The sequence below is a fragment of the Cotesia glomerata genome, unplaced genomic scaffold, assembly GCF_020080835.1.
Source record: "Cotesia glomerata isolate CgM1 unplaced genomic scaffold, MPM_Cglom_v2.3 scaffold_15, whole genome shotgun sequence".
Lineage (NCBI taxonomy): Eukaryota > Metazoa > Arthropoda > Insecta > Hymenoptera > Braconidae > Cotesia > Cotesia glomerata.
The window spans coordinates 1-22,308 of record NW_025401886.1 but is presented as its reverse complement, the minus strand read 5'-3'; the positions used below and the strand labels follow the sequence as shown (position 1 = coordinate 22,308).

At 25.8% G+C, this 22,308-nt stretch overlaps 1 protein-coding gene and 1 pseudogene across 3 annotated transcripts; both read left to right on the top strand.

The window, feature by feature from the left end:
• Positions 1–1,179: 1,179 nt before the first annotated feature.
• LOC123273864 lies at positions 1,180–4,624 on the top strand (annotated as a pseudogene).
• A 2,786-nt stretch (positions 4,625–7,410) lies between these two features.
• On the top strand, positions 7,411–17,984 carry LOC123273863 (tumor necrosis factor alpha-induced protein 8-like protein). 3 transcript variants are annotated; one of them, XM_044741335.1, is made up of 5 exons: positions 7,420–7,677; positions 14,460–14,535; positions 14,797–14,930; positions 16,684–16,952; positions 17,021–17,984. In XM_044741335.1, the coding sequence occupies exons 3-5, from the start codon at positions 14,921–14,923 to the stop codon at positions 17,369–17,371; spliced, it is 630 nt and encodes a 209-aa protein (XP_044597270.1). In that variant the 5' UTR covers positions 7,420–7,677; positions 14,460–14,535; positions 14,797–14,920; the 3' UTR covers positions 17,372–17,984. The 3 variants fall into 3 exon arrangements, with proteins under 3 accessions (XP_044597269.1, XP_044597270.1, XP_044597271.1); XM_044741334.1 differs by lacking the exon at positions 14,797–14,930 and having other exon boundaries at positions 7,411–7,677; XM_044741336.1 differs by lacking the exon at positions 7,420–7,677 and having other exon boundaries at positions 14,801–14,930.
• The last annotated feature ends 4,324 nt before the right edge of the window (positions 17,985–22,308 follow it).

The following is a 22,308-nucleotide window of genomic DNA, read 5'->3' as shown; positions in this document are numbered from 1 at the left end:
GGAACTTATTTTTACTGAAATTTAACCTTAATAAGCCACGATATTCAATATACTGCACGGTACTAGTGCAGAAAAGTGACTCTTGTCTTATATACAATATTTTTGGCTTAAAATAAAATACAGTTTTACCTACTCTATATACATAACAATTTGTTTTCTAGAAAATTTTCCAGCAGATAGTAACGCCAGAGCGTTGTTTAAAATTTAATTTATTGTTAACAATACCAAGATGTTTAGAGTCGGTTGTTTTTTTTATTTTAATATTGTTTACTTTTATAAGATTACAAGGTTTCTTGTATAATATCTATGCTGATTATGCATGTATTAACATATATCATTTTTGTTCAAGTTAATTTTTAACTATTCATCTTTAAGCCAACTGAATCCAGTACTTAAAATTCACTAATGCAACAATAACTGTGTATTAGATAAAAGTAAAATTTTTGAGATCCTCCACCGACAAAATATCCTCTAAATTAAAATACAACTAGAAATTCAAATTGCGTGCATCCGCGCGCGCTCTAATCTTGAACCAATAAGGAATCAGGGTCCATGTTTTCGATACTAAGCTAACTTCATTCTACCATCAATTTTAGTATATAGGATGAAAGTCTTGAAGTTAGTCAAAGGTCGAAATTCGCGAAAAACGGGCCACGATTCATTATTGGTTGAAATTTAGGCACGCGCGTAGCGCGCTATTCAAATTTCTAGTAGATTATAAATATTAAAGAACATATATATTTCATTATGTATACAGTATAAATTAAAAATAAATTGAATTTAAAATATATTTTGTACAAAATTTTTATGTCTATAAATACTTGTTTTGTAAAAATAAAATTTTACAAAATAAGTATTTAAAGATATTTTAATAGTTCCTGAAAAAAGATAAACAATCAATCAATAAAAAAAAGCGTGTTTAAAATGCTTAACTACACCGTACTTTTGCCTTTAGCTACTAGAGACCTCTCTACTAACAGTACATATACAATCCTAATAAAGTTTCGTAGTGATGTCTCAACATTTGTCACAAATTACAAACAGGAGCAAAAGAGACAACCAAAGAAACTTTATTGAGATTTACTGTGTATGTATATAAATTTATTTGACTACTTATCTACAAATGATAAACTCAAAAAATTGTTTTTTATAAACAAATGACATAATAAAAAAATTAAATCAGATAACAAAAAATCTGATTAAAAAATACTCGTTTTTAATAAAGAAATTTGTTAATAGAAATATTGTTATTGTTTACAACAGTATACATCCAGTCACTAATGATTGATCCAGTGACAGTGAATCTAATTCAATAGTGTGCGATGACTATTAATAACAATAAGCCGACTCCTATTTTGATCAATAATAAAGTTAAATGAATATAATTATATTAATAAATCACATAATTACAATAACAAATCATTTTTACATCATTAATATGTTTAATTCAAGTAGTCGGTGACATAAAAAATATTTTTATACTTTTAAGACATTCCATTTAACGTACTTAGAATTTTGACATCAAGGAAAAAAATATCACAACAAATAGAAAATATGATCACTAAGTAACAGTAATTTTTAATATACATTTCAATTTTTTGGGAACAGAAAATTTTACTGCTAGTAAATTCTAAATTAAAACGAGTGGTATTTTGAATTTATCTTATATAATTTCTAACCTATATTGACAGTACATTGAAAAATCGAATGCATTCATAGACTATAATTTTTATTGAAATTACGATTATAAAAAAAAAAAGAAAAAATAATGGCACGAAATTTCAGCGCACAATTAGAAAAAAAGAAACACGCACAATATTTCAAAAGAATTTTACAAGTAATGCCAAGTCAAATGGCTCAATATGATTCGAATAGAGTAATGTTTGCATTTTTTGCTGTATCAGGACTTGATATACTTGATTCGTTAGATGTATTGAACGAATCTGAAAAATTATCAGCTATAGAATGGATCTACAGATTGCAAGTAACTGATGCTGGTATCAGATCTGGTTTCCAGGCATCAACAATGCTACCTGATGACACACTTCACTATCAATGTGGTTATTTACCAATGACTTACACAGCACTTGCTACTTTATTAGCACTTGGTGATGATTTAAAACGTGTAAATAAAAAATCAATCTTAGAAGGAATGCGTGCCTGCCAAAATCCAAATGGCTGTTTCATGGCAATGATTACTGAGAGTGAAAGCGACATGAGATTTCTTTATTGTGCTTGCTGTGTTTCTGCGATACTCAATGACTGGTCTGGAATGAACAAAACAACTGCTATTGATTATATTGTTAAAAGTATCGTAAGTAAACATTTGTAATTTATAAACCTAAAATTAATAGATTACAATTATTTACATATTTCGTTAATAAATTAAAAACATTCAGATGATTATTAATGTTGGAATGTTTTGCCTGATTGGCTAAGCGTTTAATGTACTTGGGATTCTCTCATTAGAATAATTACAGTCGTATGATGGAGCAATGGGACAAGGTCCAGACTTGGAGTCACATGGTGGATCAACATTTTGCGCGGTCGCCAGTCTTTATCTCATGAATGAACTTCATAATGTTTTATCCGAAGAACAAATTGATACGCTAACACGTTGGTGTCTGATGCGGCAGAATAGTGGGATTCCAAGGTCGACCTGGTAAACCATCAGATACCTGTTATAGCTTTTGGGTTGGCGCAACATTGCATATGCTTGATGCTGGCCATTTTATTGATCCCGATGAAAATCGAAAATTCATTTTGAGTACGCAAGATGCTTCCATTGGAGGTTTTGCTAAATTTTACGATACACGCGCTGATCCACTGCATACTTATTTAGGTTTGTTTTGAAAAAATATTTACTTCTTTAATTTTTATTTAAGTACTATGTTAAGTATTTAGTAAAACATCACATATGTCTATTGGAAAAATTTTCAAATGGCTACGTATATTTGTCATAGAATATTTTTATTAATAATTTTCTGCTTGATACAAATATTACTTTTTTTTGTCGAAAACAAAAATAAAAACAAATACTTAAAAATTTCAGTAAATAATTTTGAATTGGATTATTATTTTTTATTTACAAATTTTCTTAATGTTTTTAAGTATGTCATACAATGAAATGATTGGAAAGAAGATTCAAACTTTTTATTGCAATATTCTTAGTCCTAATGATCTTATTAATTTTAGATAACGTTAACAACTTAGATCAAGCTTGAAGTTTTTCATTATATTATTCTTTACAATCATTAATAATAATCAGTTAAGACATAAACAATAGAATATCATTTATATTGAACGGAGCAGTCACATCATTACAGGCAGCTAAATGATATATTAGTCGGTTTTGTATAGAAAAGATAGGTCTTACTGAAAATTCATATTTTTTAAATAAAAAAAGACATTCTGAAAATGTCAGATCCTTTTAAGATGATATAAATATATTATATTTAAAAATTTGAACCCAAAATTTGGTGTCGAAAGTCGATTTTGACGATTTTAAAAACTCAAAATTCCATAGATTTTTTTTGTTCAAATTTTGTTTTCTACAGCTCCAAGTATCCCCTTGAAAACAAACAAAAGTTTATTGCTGAATTATAATATTTTCCGAGGAATTTAAATAATAAAGTTGAAAAATTAAGAAAATAACAAAATTTTAAATAAGTTACGAAAAAAATTTTTTTCATTTTTCTTTGGAAAATGTTCGTTTTATAATGAAAAAAAATGTTGACCAAATTTTTTCCAAATTGAAAGGAGTTGATGATTTCAACGATTGGTTGATTTGGACATGGAGTGACCCAAATAGTAAATATTTCATTTAATCGCTTAAAATTAAGAAAAAAATAATTTACAAGTGATAAAAAGATTTTTTTTTCATTAATTTTTTCATTACTACATAACTTTTTTGATTACAGGTCTATGTGGCTTGAGTCTCATGGGAGAACCTGGGTTGCTGCCAATGAATGCTGCCCTCAATGTTTCTAATCGCGTTTATAAACATTTAAAAGAAATTCACAAAAAATGGAAAACTAATTGATTAGTCTTCTTTTATTAAGTAAATTAATTTTATCTAAAATTATTCATATCAAGCGCACATTAATATATAAAATCCGTTAAATTGTACTGAAAGATTGTAATACAACCTGATAATAATTTGTTATGAATATACCACCATCGATAGATGTATTTATTCAGAGTAACTGCATTTGTAACTTTTTTAAATATCTACAATGTATTATAAATAACAATTATAATCACAGTAATAACTAATTCAAAAATTATACATAAAATTTTTATTGTAAATTTAATTATGTTTAAAATGTAATTTATACATATGTTAATTACCACTAATATATTCAACAATTGCAGTTTTAATATGTTCAACTCAATGGATTTAAATTTGTAAATGGTTAAAGTATTTTTGTAAATTTTTTCTCAAGTAATGTATTATGTTGATTATTTTTATTGTTGAAAAGTAATCACTGTGATTGAATATACGGACAATAGTCGTTATACATGATGTTGTAATGAATGTGAATAATAGTTCCAAAATTTATTTTAAAAAGTTTCTTGATTTGTGTACCGTCGAAATAAATATATGTCTAAATATGCTTTAAAATATTCATCTATCGTTTTTTATATATTACTTAAAATTTTAAAAGCTACAATAATTCGGTTCTTAGGGGATTAAATATAGTAATCATTATCAAGAATTAAAAGTTTTTTTTATAAGAAATATTTAAACTAATTCTATTCAATCATTTAGGGCACAGTTTATTGTTGGCCGTCATCAACTTCAAAATCGCAGAGGATATTGATGATATTTTGATTTTCAACCAAATAAAATAAAGTTTCCTAAAATCAATCTAAAATGATTAATTTCCTTATTTATTTTTGAAAATTTTCAATTCTTCGCTGGAAATTCAAAATAACAAATTGTATAAGTATTAAAAAATAAAAAAATCGTATTTAAAAATTTTTAAAATAAATAATTGACATCAGCTATGATAAAAGCAATAGTACGTTTTATAAAGCAAATACGGTGAGGCGGCTCTGTGAATTATAAAGATAAGTTATACAATGCAAAATTTCAATCTAACAAAACAACGTACAAATATCCACAAATTATCAGAAGATAACATGGTTGTATAAATTTATTAATGTAAATCATCGTCTTTGAATATAAGCAAAAGTGGACTATCAAATATAAAATTCCAAAAATACTAAAAACTGTAAAAATAATAAGGATTCTATTTTTATTATTTACTTAAATTTTGCGTAAAAAAGAATTTAATTTTGAATTCGTTAAAGTAACCACCCGAGGCACAAATTTGAAGTTTGAATTTAAGCTGTTGAGGCTGATTTTAAACTTTTGAAGTCAAACTGTTCAAGCTGAATTAAATTTAAAATGAAACTGTCTAAGCTGAATTGAAATTAAAATCAAACTGTTTAGCCTGATCTAAACATCAAGGTTCAAACTGAATGGAACCAGAGTATTATTTAGGCTCCCCAGTTTCAAACCAGCATCAACTTTTTGAACTTTTTTGAGACTGAACGACCTTTTGTAAAATAAAACATAAATCTGAATTGATGCTGACGAAACTATTTGTTTGAGGTGGTTGAGTCTGATGAGATTGAAATCAAGCTCATTTTTTTTATTTTTTTAAGTTGAATATTCTATTTTTGAACTGGAGGACCTGATTTTCTAAGTCAGATATCTTGGAGTTTTTAAAAGTGAAAAATAATGGGCGTTCTTTAAAATTTTAGTTCAGCCTTGTGGTCGACGTTCCAGACTTAGGATTTCAAAGGTTCCGGAATCGAGTCCCACCAAGAGTAACTTCTTCTATTTGATTTTTCAACTTTATTAATTAATTGTCTATAAATTAAATGCTCATAAAATATTTTTTTAAAAAATATTAAATTTATTACAAAAGGCGCCATTCAATTTTTCAAATTCATGAAACAAAACTACGCTAACTATGGAGTACATCTCATTAATATCACAGCCGCGAATGCAATCAACTACACCAAATTTTAATTAACGAACATCCTTTTCAGTCAGCCTAAATTATAAACCTATTTTGAAACGGAATGACTTTTTTTCATCATTAAAATAAACTTTAAGTTCAACCTGATATTCCTAAATCGTCGAATATTCGGAACTAGAATTAAGTAATTTCTTACAGAATACTTTTTTTTTTTTTTAAATATCAGCGCCCTTTTTTCTTGTTATATGCGTACGCAGTCTAAAAAAATCTAGCTTTATCAAGTGGCGCCATAGTTTTCACGTGACAAATAAGAAAAATTCGTTTGTCTTTGTACGGTTATATCGTAATAAATTTTAATAAAAATTCAATTAAAAAAAAAAAATACGTAAACTAGGCTACTGATATGAAATACGGACCCAGTTCATCGCATTCGTAAACTAATAAAAAAGGTCCGGTCTTGAAATATCAATTTGTTCGGGAGTAATCATTGGTACATCCAAAATGGGGTGACATCCGGACGTCCACGTAAAATTTTTTTCAAAACGTTTTTTTTTTCAAAATAGCTACATGAAATGATTTTAGAAAGTAAAAGATGGTTTGATTTAAATGATTTCTCCGTGTACATCTACTTATATTATTGTATAAGTGTAATATGGTTGTGATAGAGACATTTAAAGATCACAAAATTGCTTGACCTTGACGAGTCGAGTATAAAGCACAACCTCACGCGCTTCGCGCTATGAGGCGTGCAATTAAAAACACTAAAATTTTTATGATATTGAAATTAACAGATATCGGAAATTTTTTTTTAATATTTCTAACAATTAAATTATAATGAAAAAAATAAGAAAAAATAGTTTCCTATTTCGAAATTAAAAAAAAAAAAAAAGATATTCGTGCAATTTTTTAAAAAAATTTTCTTAGTAGTAATCAATTTTCTAAATAAAAGAAAAAATGGTAAGTAGTTTATTGGATGTAGATCAGTAAAATTTTTAATGAAAAGTTTTGTTAGAACTAAATTTGTCAAATATTTAAATTATAATTTTCATTACATAGTATAATCAACTGCATTTTTGTATTTAGCAAATTTTTTCTCAATTTTTGTAACAGTTACTATTTATCAAACAGATATAATTGAAATAGTAAAAATACAATACAATATGAAGATGAATGATTTCATTGATTAATAACAACTAATACAAAAAAAAAAATTCTCGAGTTGTTGACTCAACTGTCAGACTTTAGTGACCGTAACTGTTACGTATATTAAGGTGATACATCGCACACATACCTATACGTATAATTTTATATCATGAAATACACTAACAAACGTATACACATTCAAACCTATATATAGAAGGTTTCATTTCCTCCCCACTCCGAAGTAAGTGAGAGGTTCCATGGTAACTTGTGTGGAGTGGGTTGGTCGCAACGACGAATCATAACAGTCAAGTAGATGTTATTCGTCCGTTCGCGGGTTGACTGTACTACTAGATTAAAAAATAGTGTTCATAGACTTTTATTAATTATCTAACTATTATTTAATTGTATCACTATTGGAATATTCTTCAAGTGCTGTGAATAAACTTTTTTTTTTTTTTTTTAGTTTATTCAATCATTTTCTATAACAAATAATTGCCATTGGAAGTCGTGAGTCGTTCTCGACTCACACTATTCTATCGAGGTTTGTAGACAATTGGGTACAATTTATAAAAACATAAAATTAATTTTAATTTATAAATTAAATAATTATTTTTTTGATTGACAGTTGACTAATTAAAACTCTCATTTTACACATAATGATATAATTATTGTTATAATAATAACAAGTGGTTAACGGAAAACGATAAGTATTAAGGTAAACCGCGATAAGTTTAATTGCATAGTTTTGAAATAATCGCTCGATTTTTCGATCTCTTTTAACATATAAATGTCCTCTTTTATGAATAAAATTGAATAGTATGATTTGTTAACTCTAAAAGTTATTAGTCATCATTTAAGAAACGAAGTAGTTTTCCCGCGCGAATTTACGATATGAACAATAAAAAAGTAAACATTCAATCAATTTATATCAATTTTAATTTATAATGTTAGTTTATTATGATATCAACGATCAGTTATACATTAAGATTTAATATTTTGTTAATTATATTATATTTTTAGCTACATGTGCTATTTTGATTTACACTCTGTAACTTTTTGTAAGCTTATAATTGGCCTTTGAGCTGTTGAGTTATTAAATGAAAAAAATAAATTACTTTTAAGGTAAAAGCCCCAATATATGATCATGTACCAGTATATGATCACTCCATGTATTTGTATACCTATATTTGTGAATATAGATATACAAATACATGGAGTGATCATATACTGGTACATGATCATATATTGGGGCTTTTACCTTACTACAAAGTTTAAAAGGAAATCAATTTATAAATAGTAAATAATTGGATAAAGTAATAAATGGATTTTTCCTCATGAGTTTAAGTTCTTACACGTCTTTCAAAATCAATGGGTCATGGTCGTATACAGCTCTATAACTAGTCATAGTCATAAACATGGTATTGATGTAATTTCACTTACATATCTCGTGAATAAAGAGAATTACTGCAAATTCTTGCGGATACGAACAATTTACAACAACACGACAGCGTTTGATATGTAAATTAAAGGCAATAAATTAATATTGTTATTGTTTTATAATTATAATAAAAGTTATTTTAAATTAACAGAGTTTCATAAAAACGTTAAAAAAACTAATTTTTTCTCTATAAAACTAAAATTGGAATAAAAATCTCAATCTCAGTTATAAAGTTTTGTTTGAATAAAAAAGTTTATTTAGCTGAAGAATGAAAGTTAACTTACATAATAGTTTTTTTATTTTATAAACACAAAACGCTTACAATTTATAGTAAATGTCATCCATGGATGAATTGTGGCGGGAACTAGATAACAGAGTTAAGGGACAGGTGTCGGAGATTTTTTCAGTAACTATAGATCATCGAGAAAGAAGTTGGCTCGTGCCCATAACCAGCTGTCGAGCAACAGCTGCATCTGGAATAGGGGATGTTGTGGTAGTTGAATCAAACGGCCGTTGAGCCATATATATATATATATATATATATATATATATATATATATATATATATATATATATATATATATATACCAATTGCAAAACATATGTATGATATTTTATTTATTCTCTCGATTGGAGCGATTCATGTGTTTAAGCTTTATATTAAACTTCTCAAGTATCGAGATTATAGAGTTGAGGATTAAAAATGTTCTTAGCTAAATTTGTACTTTTTTTTAAAAGCTTTTGCTAATTTGAAATTTATCTTTAAAAAGTAATGAGTAAAAGAACAAATTTAATCCTTTAATTTCATTCATGCATAATGATAGAAATTGATATTTTTTTTAAACAGTATATTTAAATATTTTTATTAGAAATTTAAAGAAAAATTCGTAATAATTAAAAATTTTTACGTTATTAAGATTATTGTTATTGCTTAATGAATATATACTTTGAATGTACGTATTTTCATAACGTATGAAGAAATAGTAGTTGATTATTATTCAAGACTATATTTATACTAAACTCCATTATTGGTATAATGGGATCGGCTGTCATGTTATTCGCCTTGAAATTCTACTATATTTCGCTCAGGTACCATTCATGGATCGATCGACTGCCGAAACCACGAGTAGAGGCATATACCTTTTGTGGACTATTGATTTTAAAATTTTTTAGACAAACACAAACAAAAACGAATGTGCACATGAATAATAATGAATAACCAACGACAATAACAATAATAATCCTTTTCATTTTTATTGGATTACTTTGTTTCTCTAAAAATTATTTTAAATAGATTTCATTTTAGTCTAGTCGAGAAGTGAGTTTTCCGCGAAAAATCGATCCGATTTTCTTAAAAATATGGCTATTGGTGCATCGGATTCAGAATTTAATTCTGAGAAAGAGGAATTTTTTAATTTATCCGCCATTAAAAATTTCATTTGTTATAAACAAAAAACGAAGAGAAAAAAAGGTAGTCTCCATTTTGTAGTTATAACTTCAAAAATATTAAAGATATCTGAAATTTGAAAAAGGATCCTAAAAGAGGAGAAAATTTTAGTAAAATAAGTTTTGACTCCCGGAATTGTAGCTCCATTATTTATAATTTTAATTTAACGTTGAAAATTGGGCTCCGCGCGGCCGTTTCGGTGCCTAGACGTTGCCGCTAAGCAAAGTATGCAACACAAAATAATTTTTTTATAACATTCAATATTAATTTAAAAATCTGAATAAATTATAGTATCATCTAGACACTTGAAGGAATATAGCCCCGCCAAAAAAAAATTTTTAGCTTAATTTTTGTTTAAGTTATTTAATTGTTAATTAACTAATTTTTCGGAGACTTGAGTTTTCATAAAATCTCTTATAAAAGTTTAAAAAATGTGTCTATAAATTTTTTTTCTTTTGGGAGCTCTTGTTATATAAATAATGAACAATACCGCGTAGTAAAAGTTTATAAAAGTTTTTTCATTTGTTTATAATGATTTTTCAAAGTTATCGAAAATAGAAATATCCAGCTATTGTTATAAAAAAATTTTTTTTTCCTAAATTTTTAATTTTGGTTGTTTTTGTATTAATATGTAGCGTTTAATAGCTTGGCTAAAAAATTTTTAACATTAATTGTTTAAAAACTTTTTATAAACAAATAGACAAATTTAATATTTTTGAAAAATTTTTTTTTGTCATTTTGTTGTCTTAGTAAAATAATGATTTAAAAAAAAAAATTTTTTTCTTAAAAAAATTTTTCAATTGTTTATAATTGTTTTTTTCATTTATGAACCATTTAAATTATTTATTAAGAAATCATTTTTTTTTTTAAATCATCATTTACAAATCTCAATATAATTATGAAAAAAAAATTTTTTTTTATTTAAATTTTCATTGTTTATTTTATAAACAATTTGTTATAAACAAATTTACATTTTCGTTTTATTTTTTTTCCGTTGCTTTAAAAAATTACAAATTCAGCTATATGCATAAAAGTTGTAAAAAAAATTTTTCTCTATTTTTTATTAAATTTTAAAATAATTTACCCCATCAAAGTTGAAGCGGTCAACTATTTCATTAACTTATAAATTGTTATAACTTCTAAACTATTAATGATACGGTCTTTGACATTCAAGACGATCTTTCAGACAAATTATTGATTAATATAATAAATTTTTCATACGCTCGATATCTATTATGGTTCAATTTTTATAAACATTTGTTTATAAAAAAATGCATTACTTGAATTTTTAAATAATTATATCTTTTGAACTATTGAAGTTACGGTTTTTATGATTCCAGACAATTTAATAGAGTAATTATTGGACTACTCAAAAATAATTTTTTTATATTTTTAATTCCATTTGTTTATCAGTTTTTTTTATTTATTCTCATTATTCCACGGTTAAGGGTACATTTTCTGGATTTTATTGTCCTTATTTTCTTACCTAACGCCAATAATTTATGTTGTTCTTTCTGTTTTCTTTTAATTTTGGAATTTTCAATTTATTACTAAACGATTGTCAAATCAAAAACTCAAAATTTTTGCCAGTAGTGCAGCGTGAAAGGCATCGACGGAATTGAATGAACTTTTTACAATTGTTTAATCAGATTTGCATAAAATCAAAATTTTTAGTTTTTAGTTTTAAAATTACAATTACTTTAAAGTGCGTGGAATTATATCCTGTTCTATGCATATTTTTCAAAATTTAAACAATAGAATATAGAATTATTAACATAAACGACAAACACAAGTAAGTATTTTCATTCTTTTTTACGCAAATCTGATTAAACAATTGTAAAAAGTTCATTCAATTCCGTAGATGGATTCAATAAATTGAAAATTCAAATTGTGTTGCATACTTTGCTTAGCGGCAACGTCTAGGTACCGAAACGGCCGCGCGGAGCCCAATTTTCAACGTTAAATTAAAATTATAAATAATGGAGCTACAACTCCGGGAGACGAGACTTATTTTACTAAAATTTTCTCCTCTTTTAGGATCCTTTTTCAAATTTCAGATATCTTTAATATTTTTGAAGTTATAACTACAAAATGGAGACTACCTTTTTTTCTCTTCGTTTTTTGTTTATAACAAATGAAATTTTTAAAGGTGGATAAATTAAAAAATTCCTCTTTCTCAGAATTAAATTCTGAATCCAATGCACCAATAGCCATATTTTTAAGAAAATCGGATCGATTTTTCGCGGAAAACTCACTTCTCGACTAGACTATTTCTATTTTTGTACATTTTTTTTTTATGTTTATATTCTTACAAAAATTATTTTTATTATAAAACTTTTTCACAATCACAACTATATATTTTAATAATATTATTATTTTGATGAAGCTAAGAGATTTTATGTAACTATATAGTTAACTAATTTCTTAAAATTCATAGGCATAATAAGGCTTATTAAGAGAAACAATAAAAATTAGAAAAAAAAACGACTTGGAGATATTAGAGATATCTTTCATTGAAATAAATATTATGACAAGGAATAAAAGATGGCAAAAATGTTATACAAGCATATTCCATAAAAGAGAGTAGACAGTTAATTTTATTTCATATTTATAAGTATGAATTTCGCACAATTTTTTTTTCTCATGTATGAGAAAAGTGAATTGTAATCCTGTAGCATGGGAATGATTATCATGTGCATGATAAGAAGATACAGGAAAGTCTCTAACTTTATCGTTCTTACTTTGACTTCCTACTTAAAAGTATTTTCCCACTACATACTAACACGATAGGTAATACTTTTCATAAAAAGTAGTGGAGAGATCTACTGCCATGTGTCCTCTGACTTTGATTTTAGGCATTTAAGATACGTATAGTCCAAGTTAAAGAGACTCCATTGTAACCTGTTGTATGTTGAACCCGTAGTGGTCACACTTCTTAAAAATAACGTAGTGGTCATACTGGGTCTAGTTGACCCCATGCATGGAAAAAATTGTTGCTACTAGCGTTCTTTCCAATATTTTCACTCGAGCCGTACATGAGAGTAATTCTTAACACTTCCGTTGAATAACTCAATCGTTTTTTAATTGTTTAAAAATTTCGAAAAATTTGACTTTTTTTTTTTACTAAAAACTTCATTTTTTAAGATAAATGAAAATGACCTCCGGGCTTCTACTCCGGATATCACATACTTTGAAAAAAAAGTGGTGTCATGTCGAGCTTTTCAAAAAGTATATTGATATGTTGAATTGAAATCGTAAATTTCCATGAATCTCAAAAAATCTTCAAACAATAATAGATGGTACCACAGATACCATTTTGAATGATATCTTCGAAGCAAGAGCAACTCAAAAATTGCCTGGGGTCATCTAGACCGATAATGACCACTACGGGTTAACGAAATGAAAAAAGATACTATCAAGAATTGAATACGATTCTTTACCATTCGACTAGTCCCTAATGATTACTATTATGTAACATATAGAATATACATTAACGGTCGAATGATAAGTCCCGTTTTGTTTATACATAAATATTCATTTCCATTTTTCCAAATTACACATTATCTTTGGTTCTCACATGCGGATTGCAGTCATTATATATTGTTAGAATGATCAGTCTTTCTATGCATATTCGTTATTCGCCATTATATTGTATATTACGTATAAAACAATCAACTTATTTAAAATTACTTAACACTTATAAAATTTATTTCTTAAAAATCTGTTGACCCTTTCGTTTTTTATTAAAGCAAAAAAAAAAAAAAAAAAAAAACAGATTATTTCGACAGTAATTGATAAGCCACAATGATTTAATCAATACTTAAAAAATTTTCACGGGCGTTCCAAAAATCTGTCAAGTAATTATGAGCCAAACGTTAATATCAAAATTAAGAGATCTAATTTAATATAAAATTATTTTATTATAAATTCGGAAGGTATTCAATAAAAGTGCGTGACATGAACACAAATAATCTAAAATCCCATAACATCAAATAAAAAAAAAAAAGTTAACTTGATTTTACTTCTTTTATATTTAGTAAGCTGCATAAAAAAAATTTCCAAATAATTTTTTGTATTCAACGGCCTTCTTCCTATCAACTGCAACATCTTCAATGTCCTTTGCCATTTAGAAGAACAAGTTTCAGAATATTTATTCATATATGTGTATTTTAAGAAGATAAAACTCAAACAATTGTTTTAGCCTTGCATAATTGAAAGTTATTTTATTAGAATACTCGCATAAATTATACAAATAGCTGTTTATTAAGCTTTAGGTCAAATAACATCATTATATTAAATAATACAGAAGAAGATATGTTTTAATTATTATAGCTGAACATTAAAATAGATATTATATTAACTATGTGTACATGACGTTTATTACTTGACTTTGACATGAACTTTTAATCTAATTAATGTACAAAAACTTTGCTTTTAGGTGGCGTGGGGTACCGTGATGGAGTTGCAAAGTTGGTTTCTCTATCACCTGGTGGCTGTTACTGACTGCAATCAAGGTGCATTACAAATTTTTAAACTACTTTCAATAACCAGCTTTATTACTTGATTTTCGGAAATCTTGAGTAATGGTTCTTCGACAAACAAACTTTTTCATTCAAAAACAGATTGTTCATCCATCAAAATCATTTTTTAGACTTAATTTGTTTCTTATTCATCATTATATTTATGTTATTTTATGTTTAGTTTATAATTTATGATTTTAATTATGTTTTAATTTGTTGTTTTTTTTTTTTTTTTTTTTTTTTTTTTTCATTTAGTTAGCTGAATACTTTAAGATGACATTTTATTTACTGTTGTAAATACTGGTCACTAGAGACTCAATCACACACTCACAATTCTCATTATTGAATCACTGTACATACAACCGGCATTAAGTATCTGATGTTTGACGGTAAGTGATTTTATATTATTTATATTATTAAGATAATAAGACGAATTACGCTATCCAAGTAGTATCTATGGGGTATTCCATGCCAAATCGACCACTTTTGAACCCGACCCCTTTTGATCTGGCCAAAAGTTTTCCATTCTTTCCTACCCTTTGAAAAACATTTTTGAGAATTTTTGCAAATTTTGTTTGTTCAACCCAAAAAAAGTTATGAATTTTTCAAAAAAATAGCTTTTTTATTTTCAAATAGCCATAACTTTTTCAAAAATTGACTTTTTGGTATCTTGTTTTTTTTTTAATTTTTGTCTTTGAATGAATTTTTCGAAAATAGACAAAAAAAATTTAACATGATCAACTCTATGAAATTATCGCTTTTTTTTTAATAAAATCGTTATTTTTTCAAAGTTCTCCATTTTTTATTTTTTTTTTCTCAAAAAAAACTTTAATTGTTACAATTATTCCCGCCAACTCCAGAGTGGGCCGATATTTTTTTTTCTATTTTTTTTATTTAATTGATTTATTTAATAACCATTTATATTTTTCTGCAATATGCATCCGAGAATGTCCAATTTTTAGCAAACCTTTATTTGTTCGGTTGTATTCATTATTATACGAATCGCTGTCATCGTTTAAACAATAATCCGGAAGAGGTTCATTTTTATTAATCGATGATCAATTCACCCACAGTATCTAATAATCCAGTAATCAATAATGTTTGTATATTTCATTTCTAAAATTGCGCCCATTGCTCTGTTCTAAAATTTTTGTAAAGTCTTTGATTTATTATCATGATTATTTAACATTAATGTATATTGGTATTATGAGATAATTAACATATGATATTAAAAACATTTAAGCAGAAACCGTTCAACTTTCTCAAATGTTAAATTTTTAGCACAATCGCCTTCATTATACATATAAAATTGCAAATAATTTGATGGTTTATATTAAAAAAATTATCAACATTAACTGAGAAGAAAAGTTTATACATGATTAATTTTTGGAATTAAGAGTAAAGCTCAAAACCAACATAATTTTTCTAGACAGCTTGACGAAATTTTTAAACAGTAATTAGCAAAAAGATGATACTAAAATCACCAGTAACCTCACCATTTTTAGTTTTATTTAAAATATAAATTAAGATTTTAAAAATATTTCTGAAAAAAATTCCACCTGTACAAATTAAAAATAAGCTATAAATACAATTTTTCAAAATTATTTTCTTAGCATCAATTTATTTTTCAAATAAAACCAAAAAAATAGTCAGGTATCTACTGATTTTAGTATTATAAAAAATACATTTATAAAAATATTATAACTATTATTTAGAATGTTATTTTTTTACCTTGATAATACAAAATAAACATTATCAGTCGGTTTTATAAAATTTATTTGTCTACTGTATTTCTTATTATGACGCGGCTTTTAAGAAATTTTGCCATTATGTAGCTCAGCTTGTTGAGTTACGTTAAAAATAGTTTTTTATCTCTAGTATATGAGTAAATATATTTTGAATTGTACATAAATAATTAAAAAGAACAAATCACTATTCTTATAATATTAAAAAAAAATTGTATTCCTAAATTTTCAAGTACTTCATTTTCTACATGTCAAGAGTGTAGAAATAATTGAATAAATTTTTCAAACATTTTACAAAAGACTATTATATTATTTTATTTTTAAAAGCTATTCAAAGTTTGCTTGATATTTGTTCTTAATTTTTTTTTTTTTTAACGTACTTGTATTGCAATTACAGTGATGCAGTCGACAGCTACTGGGAGTGGAGCTTACCCGGGGGGTGGTACAGGCAGTAGAGCACGAGACTTGGGTTTAAGAGCACAAAAAAAAATTCTGGGACGAGTTATTTCTTCAAATGCTGGAAGATCTCTTTTCATAGACGATGCTACAACGTCACTTCTTGACAATCTTTTCAAGCTTATGGAGAGAGTAGCTAAAAGTAATCCGAGCCTCAATAAAAAACAACCGGAGAAAGTTTTAAAAAATATTGTTAAATTGTCTATCAAGGTATGAATATAGAAAAACACATTAATAAGATTTATATTTTATTAACATCTTGTGAAAATTATTTGCAGATTGGATTATTACAACGTAATCAGCAATTAAATTCTTCTGATGAAGTTAAAATAAATGATATCCGAGCGAGTTTGAGGGCTGTGGCGATGTCTGTAGTTTCATTTTATGAATTAGAATTTAGTTTTGATAGAATTTATTTAACGAGGTCATTAGAGCGCTGTCGAACAGCGATATTAAATTTGATAAAGCCGCACTTGACAGATAAATCTCAAGAGAGATGTGACCAAATTTTCGATTTTATAACTCATCCAGAATTTCTCGACAGTGTTTTTCAATCTTCAGAATTGAGGCCGACACTGGGATTACTTGTGGATGATATTAATAAAGCATTAGATGCTGGACATCTTTGATTTAACAAGCTATTGCAACTGCAGTCAAAACTAATTATTTAACTAATGTTTTAATTAAAACATTGTTTGCGTCCCGCACAACTTCACATCCATTGTCTCTGACTCAGTCAGATTTTTATTGTTATCTCTACTACAATTTACATAAAATATACCATGAGAGAAAATTGTAAATTTATTCATTCCAAGAATACTACGGATTTTTATTGTCAGAAAAATATGACCAAAAAAATTACGGAACAAAAGAGAAAGTCATGAAATTATTATTTTTTTAATGTAATTAATTTTTAACAATTGTTATGATTTTCGCAATAATGATAATTTAATAACTAATACTCTTTCCATTAAATACTTTTATAAATTGTTTGTATTTTTAAGATATTAGTTTTGTTGTATATTTATTATCTTTTGTCAGTAGTTAATAATTTAGTAATTACATATAATAATTAATAATAATTGTTTCAATACCAAAAAAGAAACCAAGAAAAAGAACAAATAATTAAAGACAAAACGTTTATCGTGTTATCCTGCATGATTAAACATACTGCCTATGCCTCAGAACACCTAATTATCAATAAATATTATAAATTTTGGACACAACTACGTCAGTTAGTGAGAAATACTTACTTAATAAGAAAACTGTAATATAGTTTTGGACGAAAATATAAATTAATAAGTAGGAATTACTGTGGAGAATATAAATGCAAAGAATTTATTAAAATTACGAAGAAATCAAAACATTAAAAAATGACAATTACAATTGTAATAAATTTAATAATGAATTAGTAATGCATATTTATTTAAATATGTTTTTAAAATATATAATTATTTGTAAAAGTAAATATGCACACATGAATATTTGTAAAACAATTTTAAACTGTCTTCTTAAAATAAAAAAATAAAAATTTGTAAATTATAAGACATCTATAAGAAATTAAATATCTTGCTTCATATCAGAAAATAATCAAATTTGACTTTTTATTAAAGCCTCAATAGATGATCACTCCATGTATTTGTATCACTCCATGTTTGTGATATATATATTTGTGAATATGGAGTGATCATATACTGGTACGTGATCATCTATTGGGGCTTTTACCTTAAAAGACATGATGAAAAAAATTAATAAAATTAATAGTAAATAAATATTTTAATTTTACAATTTGAAAGTTTTGTAAAAATTATACACCATATTTATATACACGGAAATTTTGAAATAATCAAAAAATAGTAATTATGTATATTTATGTGATGTATTGCCATATCGTTATAATAAGAATAAATTATATACAAAAAAATTTGTTTTTATTCAATCAAATCAAAGAAGCTAGGTTATTTAAACTGTGATAGAAATTTTCTTAACTAATACTATATACTATCCAATAACGTGTTGAGCAAAATTAAAAATGCATATTCGAATAAATATCGTCAAATCATTTTGTTTTTTGTTTTGTTTTTCTTTTTAATTGATTATTTTTTTCATGTGTTTGGTTGAAAGAATATTTTATCATCAATATAATTCGTTGAAGATGACGTTTATTTACATAAAATTATTCTATTTTATGTATCAATTAGTTACAATCATTATTATATATTATTAATAGAGTATTATCCAATAGAAATAAAAAAAATAGTTAGTAATCTCAAGGAACCCTTTTTAATTATGATTTATTTTTTTACTCGAACATACTCAAATTAAAAATCGATGAGTAATGGATAGAATATAAATTAAATTTACTAGCATTAATCTCATTAGTTATTAACATGAATTTTTTTTCTCGGAATTATCAAATGTTTTTGGCTTGCATTATTACTTATTACAATTGGATAATGTATTTATTGGCACGATTATTTTCATTCCCATGTTACATTAAGACTTTTAATTTAAATCTAAAATCGAGTATAATCAATTTATACACTTATACATGAAAAATTTCAGATTTCAACTCTTACCATGATTTTATAATTCTATTTCCATTGATAAAGAAAAAAAAAGAACATTTATTAGTGCTAAAAGCCACTTGTATAAAATTAATTTCATAATTCAATACATCAAAAGTAAAAGTAATTTTTTTAACTAAAAAATAAATTGTTATTTCCCGGATCAATATTTGCAACAAAATATTTCATATTTACTTATTTTATTTTATTTATTTTTTTTTTCTATTTAGGTCATAAAACTTTTTTCAATTATCAATTTAAAGCTATGAATATTAATCGATTAAATTTTTGTCTATACACATTTATTAAAAGGATAACATGTATCTATATATAAACGTATAAATTGCATGAAACAAATAAAGCTTATAAATATTTTATACTGAGACTTTTACCGCACGTCAATTATAATGTAGTAGGAACACGGGTGTATAAAATGTATTACCTTAATATGAACAATATATGAAATTAGTATTATTATTATTATTATTATTATTATTATTATTATTGATAATAACAACCATATCATAATATCTGTTTTAGTAAAAGAATAGTGATAAATAATAAAACAAATTTCTTTCTGATTAAAAATTAAAATATTTGTATTATGTATTACTATCACACTCGTATTGAATAACAATAAAACTTTACCGAATCCAGAATAATTAGAATAAAAATTAATCGACTAAACATTAAATTATTCATTTACATTCTTATCTAAATGCGTCGCTAAAATTATCTGTACAATATTAATGATAATTAAAATAATAGTTACAATGAGCGTAAGTTTACATTTAAAAATATAATATGACATACTCTTATTTTTAGGATTATTAATTTTGATGTTAAAAAAAAAAAATAGTACACTTTTGTCATTGAAATAAAAGTTTCATAGAAAACTTCAATGATTGCCTATAGTTTCATAAAATACATGACACAATTCATCACCACGATTAAAAACATTATAATTTCTGAATAATCTGTGTCATGACATAATCCTAATATTTTCTTTTCAAATAAATATCATTATTAATATAATTATTTATCAGTTTTTATTGTATAGTCTAATTATATTAATTAATGATTTTCTATAATTATCAAGATAATTCAGTTCTTTTGTAAGCATGTTATTTTCTTACTTATTAGCTTATTAGTAACAAATTTAATAACGATAAAAAAAATGTGTCAGCTCCGACGCACGACTGAAGTTAACTCTTTACGAACGATTATTATGACATTTATACAAATTCGAAATGATAAATACATGCATCTTTAAAAACAATAAAAGCATAATTAAATGGGTGTATCAAAAAACTGACAAATTTTTTTTTGCAAATGATCATGAAATTTTGTCAAAGAATAATAAAATAAAGATCCTGTTAAAATTTGAATTCTGAATATTGATATTTAGGCATTTTTGATAAAAAATTGAACAGTTTACGAAAAAGGTAAAAAACTATTCTTTATAATTTTGCCGGAAATGAAAGAAAAACTACCAATTTAGGATATCTCCAACTTTAATCTCAAATAACTTATGAAAATGTGAATTTATTGAAAAATCATGGAAGATATTTTTTGCAAAACATTCAACTTCATTTAAAAATATGTATCCACATTAGGGTGTTTCAATTTTAGGCGACTTTTTTTTTTTTCAACGAAAAAACAGGCTGAAAACTTGCATGAAGGTGAGAACAGAAGCCTGTTCAAAGTGGAGCTCTTAATATTAATATTTAGAGGTGTCTGTCCCTAATTTTTCATTTCCCATTTAAATAACATAGGAAAAAAAATTATTTTTTTTGTTTATTTTTCTAGCTCGGCATACGCACCTCATATAAATAAGTCTATAGCATATTCTTGTAGAGAATTTGACGCTCTACAAAAAAGGTCTCTTACACTTTTATCATAAAGACAGCCGTTCTAAAATTATTCAGACGTAAACTTCTAAATGTATAAAATTTTGATTATTCAAGTATTAAACTGATACAAATTAATTTATTACTATCTTAAAAATTATTTTTATATGTAAAATTGGTTCTTATGCGCTAACATTTTCATAAAGCTAAAAAAAAAATTACTCATGTATCAAATTTTTTTCTTCTTTATTTCATTTACTGTAAGAAAATCCTGACCCGAGTTTAATGAATTAAACTCTTAAAAAGTTTCACGGAATTATCAATTTATTACTCTACACGGAGGGAAAGATAAGTTTGGAAAATCAGAAAAGTGCACGTCTTATAACGCTCATTTATCACAAAAAAATCTGGAAAACGGTTGACCCTAAAGGCTATCCCTGCAACTTCCGCTAATTCCACATATAAGCGCTTAAAATTGCACTTATGAGGTTTTTGAGCTCTTCAAGTCAAAAGTCTGATAAAAGTTTCGATTATTCGTTAATTCATTCAAGAGTTATTGCACTTCGAAAGTTCAAAAAATAGTGTTCTTTGAAACGAATAATCGAAATTTTTATCAGACTTTTGACTTGAAGAGCTCAAAAACCTCATAAGTGTAATTTTAAGCGCTTATATATGGAATTAGCGGAAGTTGCAGGGATGGCCTTTAGGGTCAACCGTTTTTCAGATTTTTTTGTGATAAATGAGCGTTATAAGACATGCACTTTTCTGATTTTCCAAACTTATCTTTCCCTCCGTGTAGAGTAATAAATTGATAATTCCGTGAAACTTTTTAAGAGTTTAATTCATTAAACTCGGGTCATGATTTTCTTACAGTAAATGAAATAAAGAAGAAAAAAATTTGATACGCGAGTAATTTTTGTTTTAGCTTTATGAAAATGTTAGCGCATCAGAACCAATTTTAAATATAAAAATAATTTTTAAGACAGTAATAAATTAATTTGTATCAGTTTAATACTTGAATAATCAAAATTTTATACATTTAGAAGTTTACGTCTGAATAATTTTAGAACGGCTGTCTTTATGATAAAAGTGTAAGAGACCTTTTTTGTAGAGCGTCAAATTCTCTACAAGAATATGCTATGGACTTAT